At 39.4% G+C, this 15,019-nt stretch overlaps 1 protein-coding gene across 1 annotated transcript in view; it reads right to left on the minus strand.

Annotated features, from left to right (window-relative positions):
• Positions 1 to 15,019, minus strand: part of nt5e (5'-nucleotidase, ecto (CD73)) — a 40,502-nt gene that overhangs the window by 24,784 nt on the left and 699 nt on the right. The window contains exons 3-6 of the mRNA XM_062041570.1: positions 3,219 to 3,407; positions 625 to 822; positions 333 to 487; positions 71 to 179 (exon numbers count right to left, since the gene is read on the minus strand). Coding sequence (XP_061897554.1) covers positions 71 to 179; positions 333 to 487; positions 625 to 822; positions 3,219 to 3,407 — 651 coding nt within the window. The remainder of the gene's footprint in view (positions 1 to 70; positions 180 to 332; positions 488 to 624; positions 823 to 3,218; positions 3,408 to 15,019) is intronic.

Here is a 15,019-nt window from a genome sequence, read left to right on the forward strand (position 1 = left end):
CATTGCAATCCTGCGTTAACCACGGTCGGTAGCCAACAAACAAAAGCATCTTCCTTTAGAAAAAGTTTACCCTTGTTGTAGCGCTCGTCGATGGCGCTGCGTATGGTGCCACTGTTCAACATGCAAATGCCCACATGATTCCACTGCATTTCATCGGCGTACTTAAGATTATGACTCACCTGGCATCAGAAAAGACAAAAGATTGATGTTAGAATTGCGTGATCAATCAGATTTGGATCTCAACCCTGAGCATGCACACGCTACACACCAAAGTTCCTGATAACAGTTCTGTTTAGATAAGCTCCTAGTTTACAGCACTTCCTACTCATTACCATTGCGTCACAAATCAAGTTCCCAAGGTTGCATTCCCGAAAGCGACATTCCTCAAACGAGCCATTGAGGTAGACCAAAGTCTGTCCGACATATTGCGACGAGTACTGAGCCAGATCCTTCTTCCAGTTTTTTACGTCGGCAAGGATGGCGGGGTCTTTCGGTTGAAAAAACAAAAAAAAACAAGTTCATTAGGTCAAGCAGACGTATGTAATCAGTGATGTGTCATTGGTTCTCTTTGGTAGTCACACTCAGACGGACATGACTAAACCAGCCAAGGTCATTAATACACACCTTGTGGAATGCTGCTGTCCATGAGGATTGGGTTTCCGGCTGCTTTGATAACATTCCCAGCCTTATCAAAGGTGACTTTAAGGTAGCCCAGGTACTTTCCAAAAGCGTATGCCTGGACCACTGGAACGTTTCTGCCGTCGTCGGATCTCACCATGAATGGGTATGGACCTGCTGGTATTTCAGTGGATGGAGCGGTTCCTACAGGACAATAACAAAGTAGAATTTTGTAAATAGTTGAGCTTTAACCGCCATGTTTGTGTGTTTACCAGCAGAATTAGTCAAATGACAACTTTTTTGGAAGGGTGCACTGCAAAAAGTCAGTGTTCAAAAACAAGAAAAAAAATACAAAAATTAGGGGTATTTTATTTGAACTAAGGAAAATTATCTGCCAATAGAACAAGAAAATTTGGCTTTTCAAGACTTTCCAAAACAAGTAAAATTAGCTAACCTCAATGAACCCAAAAATACCTTAAATTAAGTATATTGACTTGACCTGACTTGACTTGACTTCATTTTTTCATGCTTGCAGTGGAGCCAAGGCCCCACTGAAAAAACAGCTGAACTTTACAATGAATATTATACAAACAAAGACAGAAAAAAATAAAATAAAAATTAAAAGAACAGACAGTATTTTATATAAAAAAAACCATTTTCATTTTCAGGGCAACAGCAGCATGGAAACTATTAGCATTCTGGTATAGGACTGTATTACTTATTTAATTAGATAGTATTATTATACAGTTTAATTGCAGTATGCAGGGTAGAGTTTTTAAGTCTCTTTGTCTTGGCTTTGGGCTCGGGTTCAGCCAGCTTATGTTGGTTCCTCAATGTCCTGGCAGTGCGGCTGCCTCGTGTTGGAGGTAGCAGGTCATGCAGAGGGTGTTGCTCATCATGCATATCCCTGACCAGCTTCACTGCAGCCTCCTCTCTCCTGGTCTGGAGTGATGGTAGGGGTTGTGAGATGTTTCCAGCTCTCCTCATAATGATTTTGCAGGCACGTTTCTGGACTCGCTCTAGCTCTGCCTGTTGTTTTTTGGAGCAGCCCACTAAGAGCACTGAGCTATATTCCAGACACGGCCTGATGAGAGTGGTGTAGATGGTAACAAGGTCGTCTGCAGGTAGTCCATGTCTCGCCATGACTGTGAGGTAGTGCAGCCGCTTGGAGGCGGTTTTTATTGCCTTCTCCATGTGCACATCTCCAGTCAGGTTTTGATCGAGGTGGTAACCCAGGTACTTTGTTGTTTCCACGACAGGGACCTCCTGTCCCCCCAACATCAGTGCAGGAGGTTGTGATGGATTTCGGGCAAAACATATCCGGAGTTCTACCGACTTATTCTCACTAATAACAACTGTACTACTATATGAGTATGTATTTTCTATTGTTTCATTGAAAATAAAACAGCAAAGTCCATTTGGCTGTCATCTGTTTTAATATGAGACACAATTGTGTCAAAATCATGATTTTTTTTTTTTTCATGCTTGAAATAAGAAATTATTACTATTATTATTAAAAAAGTAGTTTTGTACTTCTGAGTGTTGATGACACAGCTTTGCAACAGTTGATATTCTCGTTTCAAGCATGTTTTACTCAATATAGGTAATAAAATCTCAGCAACAAGCTGTAATATCTTACTGAGACTGAGATAATTTAGGACCAAAACACTTAAAACAAGTAAAACACTAACATAAAATCTGCTTAGTGAGAAGAATTATCTTATCAGACAGATAATAAGCAAATATCTCCCTTATTTGAGATATTTAATCTTACTTAGATTTCAGTTTTTGCAGTGTGGCCAAAGAAGGTCTAAGATTTTTTTTTTCTTCTTTCACTTACTTTTAGACTTTTTCCTTATCCAAGTCTCAAAGGATGACATTTATTTATTAATTAATTGAAATGCCCTACTTAATAACATGAATGAAAAAAAAAGTTTAATAAAATTTGAATACTGTGTTTTAAATAAATGTTATACAATTAATATCATTTATTATACATACAGTGTTAACAATTTTGATTCAATTAAATCAGAATAGTTACTTTTGATTATTTTAAATAATCTTGGTGCGCTTTGGAATAGCATTTTGCCCAAATAATCTTAATTTTCAAAAGTACACACATTCAAGTAAAAGTTATATTTACTTAAATTATTCAAATGATTATTTTCCAAAATGTATAAAATAAAATTGTATTAAATATATTTTAAAATCAGTCACAAAACCCATTCAATTGGAAGTAGCAACCCAGTATGCCTACTTTTGCAACTTCGCAAGATACCTTTTGCCCAAATAATTAATTATTTAAAATAAAAACATTTTTGTGGTTATTGGGACTTTGAGCTAGAAGATTTAAGATTATTTGGGCAAAAAGAAGTAAGCTATAACAAACCATAATGATTTTTGCCCGAATATTCTCAAATATTTGAACAAAGCTATAACAAAGCCTACTATTTTTTTTTTTCCAAAACAATCCTATATATTTTAGTTCAAAATCCCCATGACCACAAAAACATTATAAAACAAAACAGTTGTAATTATTTTGAATACAATATTTAAAAGTGACTGAGCATGAGACTGACCAATGACCGAAGAGAACATACCCGTGTACAGGAATGTGTTGGTGTGTCCTCCGATGACCACATCGACTCCTCTCACTTGCTTGGCGATTTTCTGATCCACGTCAAAGCCAGAGTGACCCAGGGCGATGATCTTATTATAGCCCAGTGTCTGGAGCTTGTCGACCTCAGCCTGGAGGGACTCTATTTCATCTTCAAATTTTAAGTGTGGTCCTAAAACGTGCACACACAAGACAAGAGGGAAGGCTTTATGAAAGGAGTGGTGGGTGCAGTCTGTTTTTATATAATACTATGAAGAGTTTTTAACTTATTTTTACACTTAAAGTGGTTTAGCACATTCCTCATACGCAGCTGCATGTCCGCTAGGCGTCATCAGAGGGTGAGTACACAAGTCATTATTTTGACATTCGGACACACAGTCCTGCAGTGTGTTTACTTGTGCAAAACAGCTAAATGTCCTCCAATAAGCACACACCAGGCTGGTCTTTTCTTGTATTTTAATAGAGACTTTTATAAAAGGTAAACATGGTAGGCTATAGACTACTAGCAGCTACACAACAGCTAAGCACACACACTAGAGCATAATACTACCACCACCATGCTTGACGGTGGGCGTGGTGTTCCTGGGATTAAAGGCTTCACCTTTTCTCCTCCATACATATTGCTGGGTATTGTGGCCAAACAGCAAAATTTTTGTTTCTTCTGACATCACGTGGACAAAGATAAGACATTCTGGTGGAAATGTCTGTGGTCAGATGAAACAAAAATTTAGCTGTTTGGAGGAGAAAAGATGAGGCCTTTGATCCCAGGAACACCAAGCCTACTGTCAAGCATGGTGGTGGTAGTATTATGCTCTGGGCCTGTTTTGCTGCCAATAGAACCTGGTGCTTTAAATGGGACAATGAAAAAGGAGAATTACCTCCGAATTCTTCAGGACAACCTAAAATAGTCAGCCCGGAGGTTGGGTCTTGGGCGAAGTTGGGTGTTCCAACAGGACAATGATCCCAAACACACGTCAAAAGTGGTAAAGGAATGGCTAAATCAGGCTACAATTGAGGTTTTAGAATGGCCTTCCCAAAGTCCTGACTTAAACGTGTGGACAATGCTGAAGAAACAAGTCCATGTCAGAAAACCAACAAATTTAGCGAAACTGCACCAATGTTGTCAAGAGGAGTGATCAAAAATTCAACCAGAAGCTTGTGGATGTTTATCAAAAGTGCCTTATTGCAGTGAAACTTGCCAAGGGACATGCAACCGAATATTAACATTGCTGTATGTATACTTTTGACCCAGCAGATTTGGTCACATTTTCAGTAGACCCATAATAAATTCATAAAAGAACCAAACTTCAGGAATGATTTTTGTGACCAACAAGTATGTGCTCCAATCACTCTATCTAAAAAAAACACCAAGAGTTGTAGAAATTATTGGAAACAAGCCATGACATTATGTTCTTTACAAGTGTATGTACACTTTTGATGGCGACTGTATGTCATAATATAATAAAACACCACATTTGTCAATATAAACAAGTATCAAATAGTTGTAATTGCAGGCAGAATCATATTATAAAGTATGCAGGTACAAACGTGTCCGCATCATTCAACTTACTGCGTCATGCTCTCAAAATAATGTCACTTTCTGGTACCGGGAGAGAATGCAAAACAAAAAAGCTCTGCTCCCTTTCCCTGAGTTTTGACTAAAATTGGAGCTTTCCCGACCACTGATTGTGATCACAGCCACATAACCGCTTGCTAACATATTCGATTGGAACTCCACCCAAGGAGAGGCACGCTTTCCCTGTAATAAGCGAATTGAAGGTGTTGACTAGCCAAGGCGCTAGCTAGCTTAAAGCGGTTAGCGAGCAACCCGAAGCTATACAATGATCGAGCCGCAAAAGATTTGACAAACTTTAAAAAATTTTGATCACACAAAAATATCTCCAAAAGAGTCTGACACAACTCTGAGCAGCGTTGATCTAAACAAGTTAAAGACGTCAAAGCTAACAATGTTAAAGGCTTCCAGTTGGCTGCTTCGCAAAACGCATAAACACAAGCAAAACTCCCACCCTGGACCCTTCAGGCTCACAGATCGGATTTCAAGAAACCGATGATCTGATGAAAACTATGAAAAGGATAGTGGGAATAATAGTACAACTAAAACTATCGATTGTAGACATGCATTTAAGATCAGATAGTAGGGCTTTACAATCAAAGATAGAACCACTAAATGAACAGTATGACAACTTGAGAAAGATTGAGGATATGATATGTAGAAGTTCAGTGAGGAAATGAAAGGCCTACTGAAATGAATTTTTTTTATTTAAACGGGGATAGCAGATCTATTCTATGTGTCATACTTGATCATTTCGCGATATTGCCATATTTTTGCTGAAAGGATTTAGTATAGAACAACGACGATAAAGATTGCAACTTTTGGTATCTGATAAAAAAAAGGCTTGCCCCTACCGGAAGTAGCGTGACGTAGTCAGTTGAACATATACGCAAAGTTCCCTATTGTTTACAATGATGGCCGCATGAAGTGAGAGAGATTCGGACCGAGAAAGCGACAATTTCCCCATTAATTTGAGCGAGGATGAAAGATTTGTGGATGAGTAAAGTGCAAGTGAAGGACTAGTGGGGAGTTGAAGCTATTCAGATAGGGAAGATGCTGTGAGAGCCGGGGTGACCTGATATTCAGCTGGGAATGACTACAACAGTAAATAAACACAAGACATATATATACTCTATTAGCCACAACACAACCAGGCTTATATTTAATATGCCACAAATTAATCCTGCATAAAAACACCTGCGTGTTTGTTATGCTAGCTCCTAGCTCCTCTGCTAGCTCCTAGCTCCATAGAACACGCCAATACAATTCAAACACCTGATCAACACACACAATCACTCAGCCCAAAAGACCGTTCACCTAACCCAAGGTTCATAAAGCTTATATATTTTTAAAAAGTTACGTACGTGACGCGCACATATGGTCAAGCTATCTAATGTTTAGCAGCCAAGGCTGCATACTCACGGTACCTGATATTCAGCTGGGAATGACTACAACAGTAAATAAACACAAGACATATATATACTCTATTAGCCACAACACAACCAGGCTTATATTTAATATGCCACAAATTAATCCTGCATAAAAACACCTGCGTGTTTGTTACGCTAGCTCCTAGCTCCATAGAACATGCCAATACAATTCAAACACCTGATCAACACACACAATCACTCAGCCCAAAAGACCGTTCACCTAACCCAAGGTTCATAAAGCTTATATATTTTTAAAAAGTTACGTACGTGACGCGCACATACGGTCAAGCTATCAAATGTTTAGCAGCCAAGGCTGCATACTCACGGTACCTGATATTCAGCTGGGAATGACTACAACAGTAAATAAACACAAGACATATATATACTCTATTAGCCACAACACAACCAGGCTTATATTTAATATGCCACAAATTAATCCTGCATAAAAACACCTGCGTGTTTGTTATGCTAGCTCCTAGCTCCTATGCTAGCTCCTAGCTCCATAGAACACGCCAATACAATTCAAACACCTGATCAACACACACAATCACTCAGCCCAAAAGACCGTTCACCTAACCCAAGGTTCATAAAGCTTGTATATTTTAAAAAGTTACGTACATACGCAAAAAAAAGTTGCGCACATACGGTCAAGCGATCAAATGTTTAGAAGCCAAAGCTGCATACTCACAGTAGCACGTCTGCGTCTTTGTCATCCAAATCAAAGTAATCCTGGTAAGAGTCTGTGTTGTCCCAGTTCTCTACAGGCGTCTGTGTATCGAAGTCAAAAGTCCTCCTGGTTAGAGTCTCTGTTATCCGAGTTCTTCCATCTTGACTGCATCTTTCGGGAATGTAAACAAAGAAGCGCCGGCTGTGTACTGTTGTTGCTGACTACGTTCGAAAAATACGTCCATTTCGCACCGACAACTTTCTTCTTTGCTTGCTCAGCTTCCTTCTCCATAATGCAATGAACATGATTGCAACAGATTCACGAACACAGATGTCCAGAATACTGTGGAATTATGAAATGAAAACAGAGCTTTTTCGTATTGGCTTCAATGTGGAAGGCATACCCGTGTTCGCTGGTCTACGTCACACGCATACGACATCCTCAGAGGCGTTTCGAACCGGAAGTTTAGCGGCAAATTTAAAATGTCACTTTATAAGTTAACCCGGCCGTATTGGCATGTGTTATAATGTTAAGATTTCATCATTGATATATAAACTATCAGACTGCGTGGTCGGTAGTAGTGGGTTTCAGTAGGCCTTGAAGAGAGAGCGGACACCACAGCAGGGAGACAAGAGGTGAGGGTCCTTCAAGAAGGAACAACAGCAGTGAGAGAGGAACTGAAGGTTCTGCAAGAGGAGATTGGAGCATCGCGCCAACAGTTGCTACAAAATAACACCAATCTGAAACATAACAAGGAGGAGATGGATGAGTTTACACGACGGAATGATATCATCACTGCAGGGCTGCACATATCTACATACATACATATGTATATATCTATATATATATATATATATATATATAGATATATACACACACATACATATACTGTATATATATATACACATATGTGTGTGTGTTGAGGACTGCATATATATATATATATATATATATATATATATATATATATATATATATATATATATATATATATATATACATATGTGTGTGTGTTGAGGACTGTGTGTATGTGTATATATATATATATATATATATATATATATATATATATATATATATATATATATATATATATATATATATATATATATATATATATATATATATATATATATATATATATATATATCCCAGGAGGAGCGAACTGTGGGCCAATGCTACTGGGACACAAGCTGGAGTCTGATCAACCCTGGCTGGGTCACCTGAGGGAGGGGGTATGATGTTGAAAGTCCCGAAACCCCCGGTGATCTCAGGCACATCACTGAGGATGTGTCCCAGTGCATCTGAGGATGTATCTTACAATCATATATATATATATATATACATGTATGTATATGTATATATACATATATGTAGACATATAAATGTATGTGTGTGTATATATATATATATATATTGGACACACCTTCTCATTCAACGCGTGTTTTCTTATTTTCATGACTATTTAAATTGTAGATTGTCACTGAAGGCATCAAAACTATGAATGAACACATATGGAGTTGTGTACTTAACAAAAAAAGGTGAAATAACTGAAAACATGTTTTATATTCTAGTTTCTTGAAAATAGCCACCCTTTGCTCTAATTACTGCTTTGCACATTCTTGGCATTCTCTCGCTGAGCTTCAAGAGGTAGTCACCTGAAATGGTTTTCACTTCACAGGGGTCATAGTTTTGATGCCTTCAGTGACAATCTACAATGTAAATAGTCATGAAAATAAAGAAAACGCATTGAAATGAGACGGTGTGTCCAAACGTTTGGCCTGTACTATATATATATATATATATATATATATATATATATATATATATATATATATATATATATATATATATATATATATATATATATATATATATATATATATATATATATATATATATATATATATATATATGTATGTATACATCGTATTTTTCGGACTATAAGTCGCAGTTTTTTTTCATAGTTTGGCCGGGGTGCGACTTATATTCAGGAGTGACTTATGTGTGAAATTATTAACACATTACCGTAAAATATCAAATTATATTATTTAGCTCATTCACGTAAGAGACTAGACGTATAAGATTTCATGGGATTTAGCGATTAGGAGTGACAGATTGTTTGGTAAACGTATAGCATGTTCTATATGTTATAGTTATTTGAATGACTCTTACCATAATATGTTACGTTAACATACCAGGCACGTTCTCAGTTGGTTATTTATGCGTCATATAACGTAGACTTATTCAGCCTGTTCGTCACTATTCTTTATTTATTTTAAATTGCCTTTCAAATGTCTATTCTTGTTGTTGGGTTTTATCAAATAAATGTCCCCAAAAAATGCGACTTATACTCCAGTGCGACTTATATATGTTTTTTTCCTTCTTTATTATGCATTTTCGGCCGGTGCGACTTATACTCCAGAGCGACTTATAGTCCGAAAAATACGGTATATATATATATATGTGTGTGTGTATAAATATACACACACTATATCTATGGTCATATGTACCTTTTTTTCTTTGAATATTGTAGATGTACATTATTTTTTATTAGTCTTTATATCTTTTTTTGCACTTTAATATAGTTTTTTTTTTTCTCTCTTTGTTGTTAGTAAGTTGTAACGATACAGTCTCTTCTTCTCTTATTTATTTAGGGTTAGTATTTTTTTCCATTTTGAGTGAACATTTACTTCAGTGCAAAGCAGTAGAGGTGTGAAGTTTTGTTTTTGTTAAGGAGGGATTATGTGCACAACCGGTTTAGAGAGATGCTTCTGCACGAGTTTTAGGGTTGGTGGGGGTTACTTTTCTTTTCCGTGCATCAGTCAAGTTTATTGTTATTTTTAGTTTTGCCACATATTTGCATTTTTGTGTACTGTATATTTGATACTTGCATTTTGCTATGACCCAACCGAATCCAACAGCAACATCCCGTGAGTGCGGTATTAGGTTTACTAGTTTTAACTGTATAGGGCTTGAAAACCCTATAAAACGAAAACTGATACTACACCATCTTTGTCATTCTTAAATTTTGGGTGAATCGAGGAGTACTGCTATTCCGCTACATAAATCTGTTCCGTTTGTATGTATACTCAAACAGTATTTCTGATCCCATCGGGAAGTTTATTGTCATCACTGGTCAGATTTCCAACACTCCAGTAGCCCTCGTAAATGTTTACGTTCCCAACTATGACGATGACACCTTCTTCAAACGTCTTTTTCTGAATCTACCCGATTTGTCGATGTACAATTTGAAATTAACTGTTGGCTTGACCACTCATCACCCAAAACTTGTCCACCATGAAGGCCTGCCAAGGTAATCCAGTCTTTTATAAAATAATTTTTGGTCTCAGATGTCTGGCGTTTTGCGAATCCTATTAAAAGGCAATCATCATTCTTTTCTCACAGCCGTCACACTTTCACCTGTATCGATTAATTTTTATTTGATAACAAATTACATTCATCCATACCTACATGCAATTACGACGCAATTGTTATCGCTGATCATGCTCCAATTTCAATGGATGTACTTTTTAAAACTTAACAACTACACCTGCGCCGTGGCGTCTTAACACACGATTACTTTTAAATGACTTTGTGGGTTTTGTCTAGCGTCAAATATACTGAACAAAAATATAACTGCAACACGTTTGTTTTTGCTCTCATTTTTCAAGAGTTTAACTGAAAGATCTAAAACGTTTACTATATACACAAAAAGACCTATTCCTCTCGAATACTGTTCACAAATCTGTGTTAGTGAGCATTTATTTGCCAAGATAATCCATTCCACCTCACAGGTGTGGCATATCAAGGGGCTGATTAAACAGCATGGGTTTTGCACTGGTGTGCCTTAAGCCAGAGTTTTTCAACCATTTTTGAGCCAAGGCACATTTTTTGCGCTGAAAAAATCCGGAGGCACACCACCAGCAGAAATCATTAAAAAACGAAACTCAGTTGACAGTAAAAAGTTGTCGTCGCAATTGTTGGATATGACTTTAAACCGTAACCAACCATGCATCAATATAGCTCTTGTCTCAAAGTAGGTGTACTGTCACTACCTGTCACATCACGCCGTGACTTATTTTGAGTTTTTTGCTGTTTTCCTGTGTGCAGTGTTTTAGTTCTATTTTGGTGGCTTTTTCTCTTTTTTTGGTATTTTCCTGTAGCAGTTTCATGTCTTCCTTTGAGCGATATTTCCCGCATCTACTTTGTTTTAGCAATCAAGAATATTTCAGTTGTTTTTATCCTTCTTTGAGTGGACATTGTTGATTGTCATGTCATGTTCGGATGTACTTTGTGGACGGCGTCTTTGCTCCACAGTAAGTCTTTGCTGTTGTCCAGCATTCTGTTTTTGTTTACTTTGTAGCCAGTTCAGTTTTAGTTTCGTTCTGCATAGCCTTCCCTAAGCTTCATTGCCTTTTCATAGGGGCACTCACCTTTTGTTTATATTTGGTTTAAGCATTAGACACCTTTTTACCTGCACGCTGCCTCCCGCTGTTTCCGACATCTACAAAGCAATTAGCTACCGTCTGCCACCTACTGATATGGAAGAGTATTACACGGTTACTCTGCAGACCTTTAGACAGCACAAACACTCAACAACAACACATAATTTGCAGGTGTTGGGGGCGTGGTTAGGGGGCGGGGTTGGGGTGCAGGCAGCATACCCCTTCTCCTTTGAGCTTTTCTGGATGAAATGAAATTCTTTTTTCCAATCATTTTAGAACTTGCAAGCATATTTCTTCTTCTTACTCGTCGTCGCCATGTCCCTTCTTCGTTCTTCTGCTTCGTCTCCTTCTTGTTGTGTGTGCAGGTGTGCACTGAGCTCCAAAAGCCGTAGATGTTATTGTAGCTTCCCGGAAGAGTTAGTGCTGCAAGGGATTCTGGGTATTTGTTCTGTTGTGTTTATGTTGTGTTACGGTGCGGATGTTCTCCCGAAATGTGTTTGTCATTCTTGTTTGACAGTGTGGCGCATATTTGTAATAGTGTTAAAGTTGTTTATACGGCCACCGTCAGTGTGACATGTATGGCTGTTAAAATGCAAGTATGCCTTGCGTTATCATTAAACCAGTTAAAAGATCATACAATGTGTCAGCATTTCTTGACATCTTCGAGTAAAGACCGTTGTTAAAAACGTCCAACGCTACAATATCATGTGACTTTGCCGGTACGCTGTTTATATGGAGGAAAGGCGGACACCTGGACAGCATCCGGCTGTTAAGGGGTGAAGCTTTCAGGTGAGAGAAGACGTTAAAGGCAGTGTCTTTAAGGCACGCCCCCAATATTGTTGTCCGGGTGGAAATCGGGAGAAATTCGGGAGAATGGGAGGGTTGGCAAGTATGGACACACGACGGACTCTTGGGAGAAGAAGGAGTGCCGCGTGCCTGGCGACCCTTTCAGTCAAGGACGTGAAGATTTCCACCTATTCGGAATTATGACAACAGGACACCTGCCGATTGGAGTAAGCGTTGCTATGGTTTATCGACAAATTGGAAGTTGCTGGCAGTCTTCAAAGTACCCTAAAGCTGCCACAAAAGAGTGGAGGATGCGGGAAGAACTGTGGACACCTAACTTGGATTGTTTCCCTGGCTTCGAGACTCTCCCGAAGGACAGTGCGGCGAAGACACAACAAACTCCCTTCTTGTCTCTCATGGACACACACCTGTTGTTGTTGACTTTGGACTAGCGACTGCTCGACGTCAAGGCCGCGGAATAGAGACACACTGCAGGCTTACACACACACATGCATCCACAAAAATATACGCCATACACACAAACCCCAACCCCCATCCAACGCCCTTGACGCGAATCCCTTAGGGGTGATGGACGGATGGGCAGCGCCTGAAGAGCTGCAGCCTGCCACCATGTTACCCACTCCCTCCCCTCTGTTGCTAGTCTCGAGGTGTATGTATATGTGTTTTGCTATGGAGGTTTTTTCCCACTCCAGACTGGGCCCCTTTAGGAGCCCAGTCTAGATTGTATTTTTTTACTCATCCTTCCCCAGTGTTTACCTTTTCCCCATCTTTTACGGGGCGCCTTGTGGAGACCCATCAGCGTTCCTGTTCTGTGACCCTGTACACGGTTTGCCTAATCTTGAACGGGTTTGTGCTGAAAACAAAGTTTTGTTGCACTTGTGCAATGACAATAAAGACCCACCTACCTACCTACCTACTCCTAATTTGCATGTTAATAAGCAACTAATTAATGGTGAATATGTTCCCCATACTAAAGTGTTACCATGTTTTTTTACTGGTGCACAAAATGAACCGTGCATTAACATCACCATGTTCAAAGAACAAAACCAACACAGTGCATAAACTCACAACAAATTACACACCTGCAAATCAGTGTGACTTCTGCTGTTGCCGTATCTGTAATACGCCGATAGAGAGAAGTTTTTATTTACACGATGAGTCGGGTGTGTTTTGACCTCCGCCGAACCCCTGAGCCCGACTCACCGAACCCCTAGGGTTCGATCGAACCCAGGTTAAGAACCACTGCCCTAGTGTGTGAATGTTGTCTGTCTATCTGTGTTGGCCCTGTGATGAGGTGGCGAGTTGTCCTGGGTGTACCCCACCTTCCGCCCATGTGCAGCTGGGATAGGCTCCATCACCCCCCCCCCCACGACTCCAAAATGGGCAATCGGTAAAAAATGGATGGATGTTAAGTAAAACCTCTGCCTTGTTTTAAAAGTTAAAGTACCAATGATTGTCACACACACACTATGTGTGGTGAAATTACCCTCTGCATTTAACCCATCCCCTTGTTCACCCCCTGGGAGGTGAGGGGAGCAGTGAGCAGCAGCGGTGGCCGCGCTCGGGACTCATTTTGGTGATTTAACCCCCAATTCCAACCCTTGATGCTGAGTGCCAAGCAGGGAGGTAATGGGACCCATTTTTATAGTCTTTGGTATGACTCAGCCGGGGTTTGAACTCACGACCTCTCAGGGCGGACACTCTAACCACAAGGCCACTGAGCAGGTTTTTTAATGAATATCTAGGCCTAATACACTACTGGTCATTACGGCGGTAGTTGGAGAGCCAAGTATTCTGTGAAAAAAGGTTGCGAGCCTCTGAGCTATACACTTCGTAAGTATTTAGTCTTTTAATGTGTTTCAGGGGACTTTTCTTGACATTTAAAGATAATATTTTGTTCCTCTTTCTGTCTTAATGTGGAAGCGTGATACCAGTGCAGTGGCAAGAAGTGTCTATAAAAGGACAACAATCTCATGCTATAAACAAACTGCTCCCTCCAGGGAATTGTCACATGCAGTCCAGCCACACTCCACTCTACATCAACGGCACAGCGGTGGAGATAGTAAGCAGCACCAAGTTCCTGGGGGTGCAGATAACTGACAATATAACCTGGTTCTTACACACCGGAACAGCGCATGCACTTTTAACGTCGGATGAAAAGAGTGCAGCTCCCTCCCCCCATTCTCACCACATTCTACAGAGGCACTATAGAGAGCCTGCTGACCAACAGCATCTCTGTCTAGACTGGAGCATGCAATGCCTCAGACTGGATGTCTCTCCAGAGAGTGGTGAGGACGGCGGAAAAGATCATCAGGACTTCTCTTCCTCCTATCCAGGAGATCGCAAAAAGCCGCTGCCTGACCAGGGCTCAGAAAATCTGCAAAGACTCCTCCCACTCCCACCAAGGACTGTTTTCACTGCTGGACTTTAGAAGGAGGTTCCGCAGCCTCCGAAGCAGAACCTCCAGGTTCTGTAACAGCTTTTTCCCTCAGGCCATAAGACTCTTGAACGCATCATAATTAAATTATCCCCTCAACTCCCCCCCCCCTCCCCAAAATGGATTAACTCGCTGGAATAAAAAAGACAATATAACATTCATCCATAAACGTGGACGCATGTGAAAAAGTGCTATATATTATCTGTACAGTAATCTCTTTATTTATTTTATATATATATTTATATATTATTTATACATATTTATTTATTTATATATGCACCTTATTGCTTTTTTTATCCTGCACTACCATGAGCTTATGTAACGACATTTCGTTCTTATCTGTGCTGTAAAGTTCAAATTTGAATGACAATAAAAAGGAAGTCTAAGTCTAAGTTGTGTAACTTGTGTGTGTTTAGATCTTC

Source organism: Entelurus aequoreus, linkage group LG03, assembly GCF_033978785.1.
Source record: "Entelurus aequoreus isolate RoL-2023_Sb linkage group LG03, RoL_Eaeq_v1.1, whole genome shotgun sequence".
NCBI classification, from domain to species: domain Eukaryota; kingdom Metazoa; phylum Chordata; class Actinopteri; order Syngnathiformes; family Syngnathidae; genus Entelurus; species Entelurus aequoreus.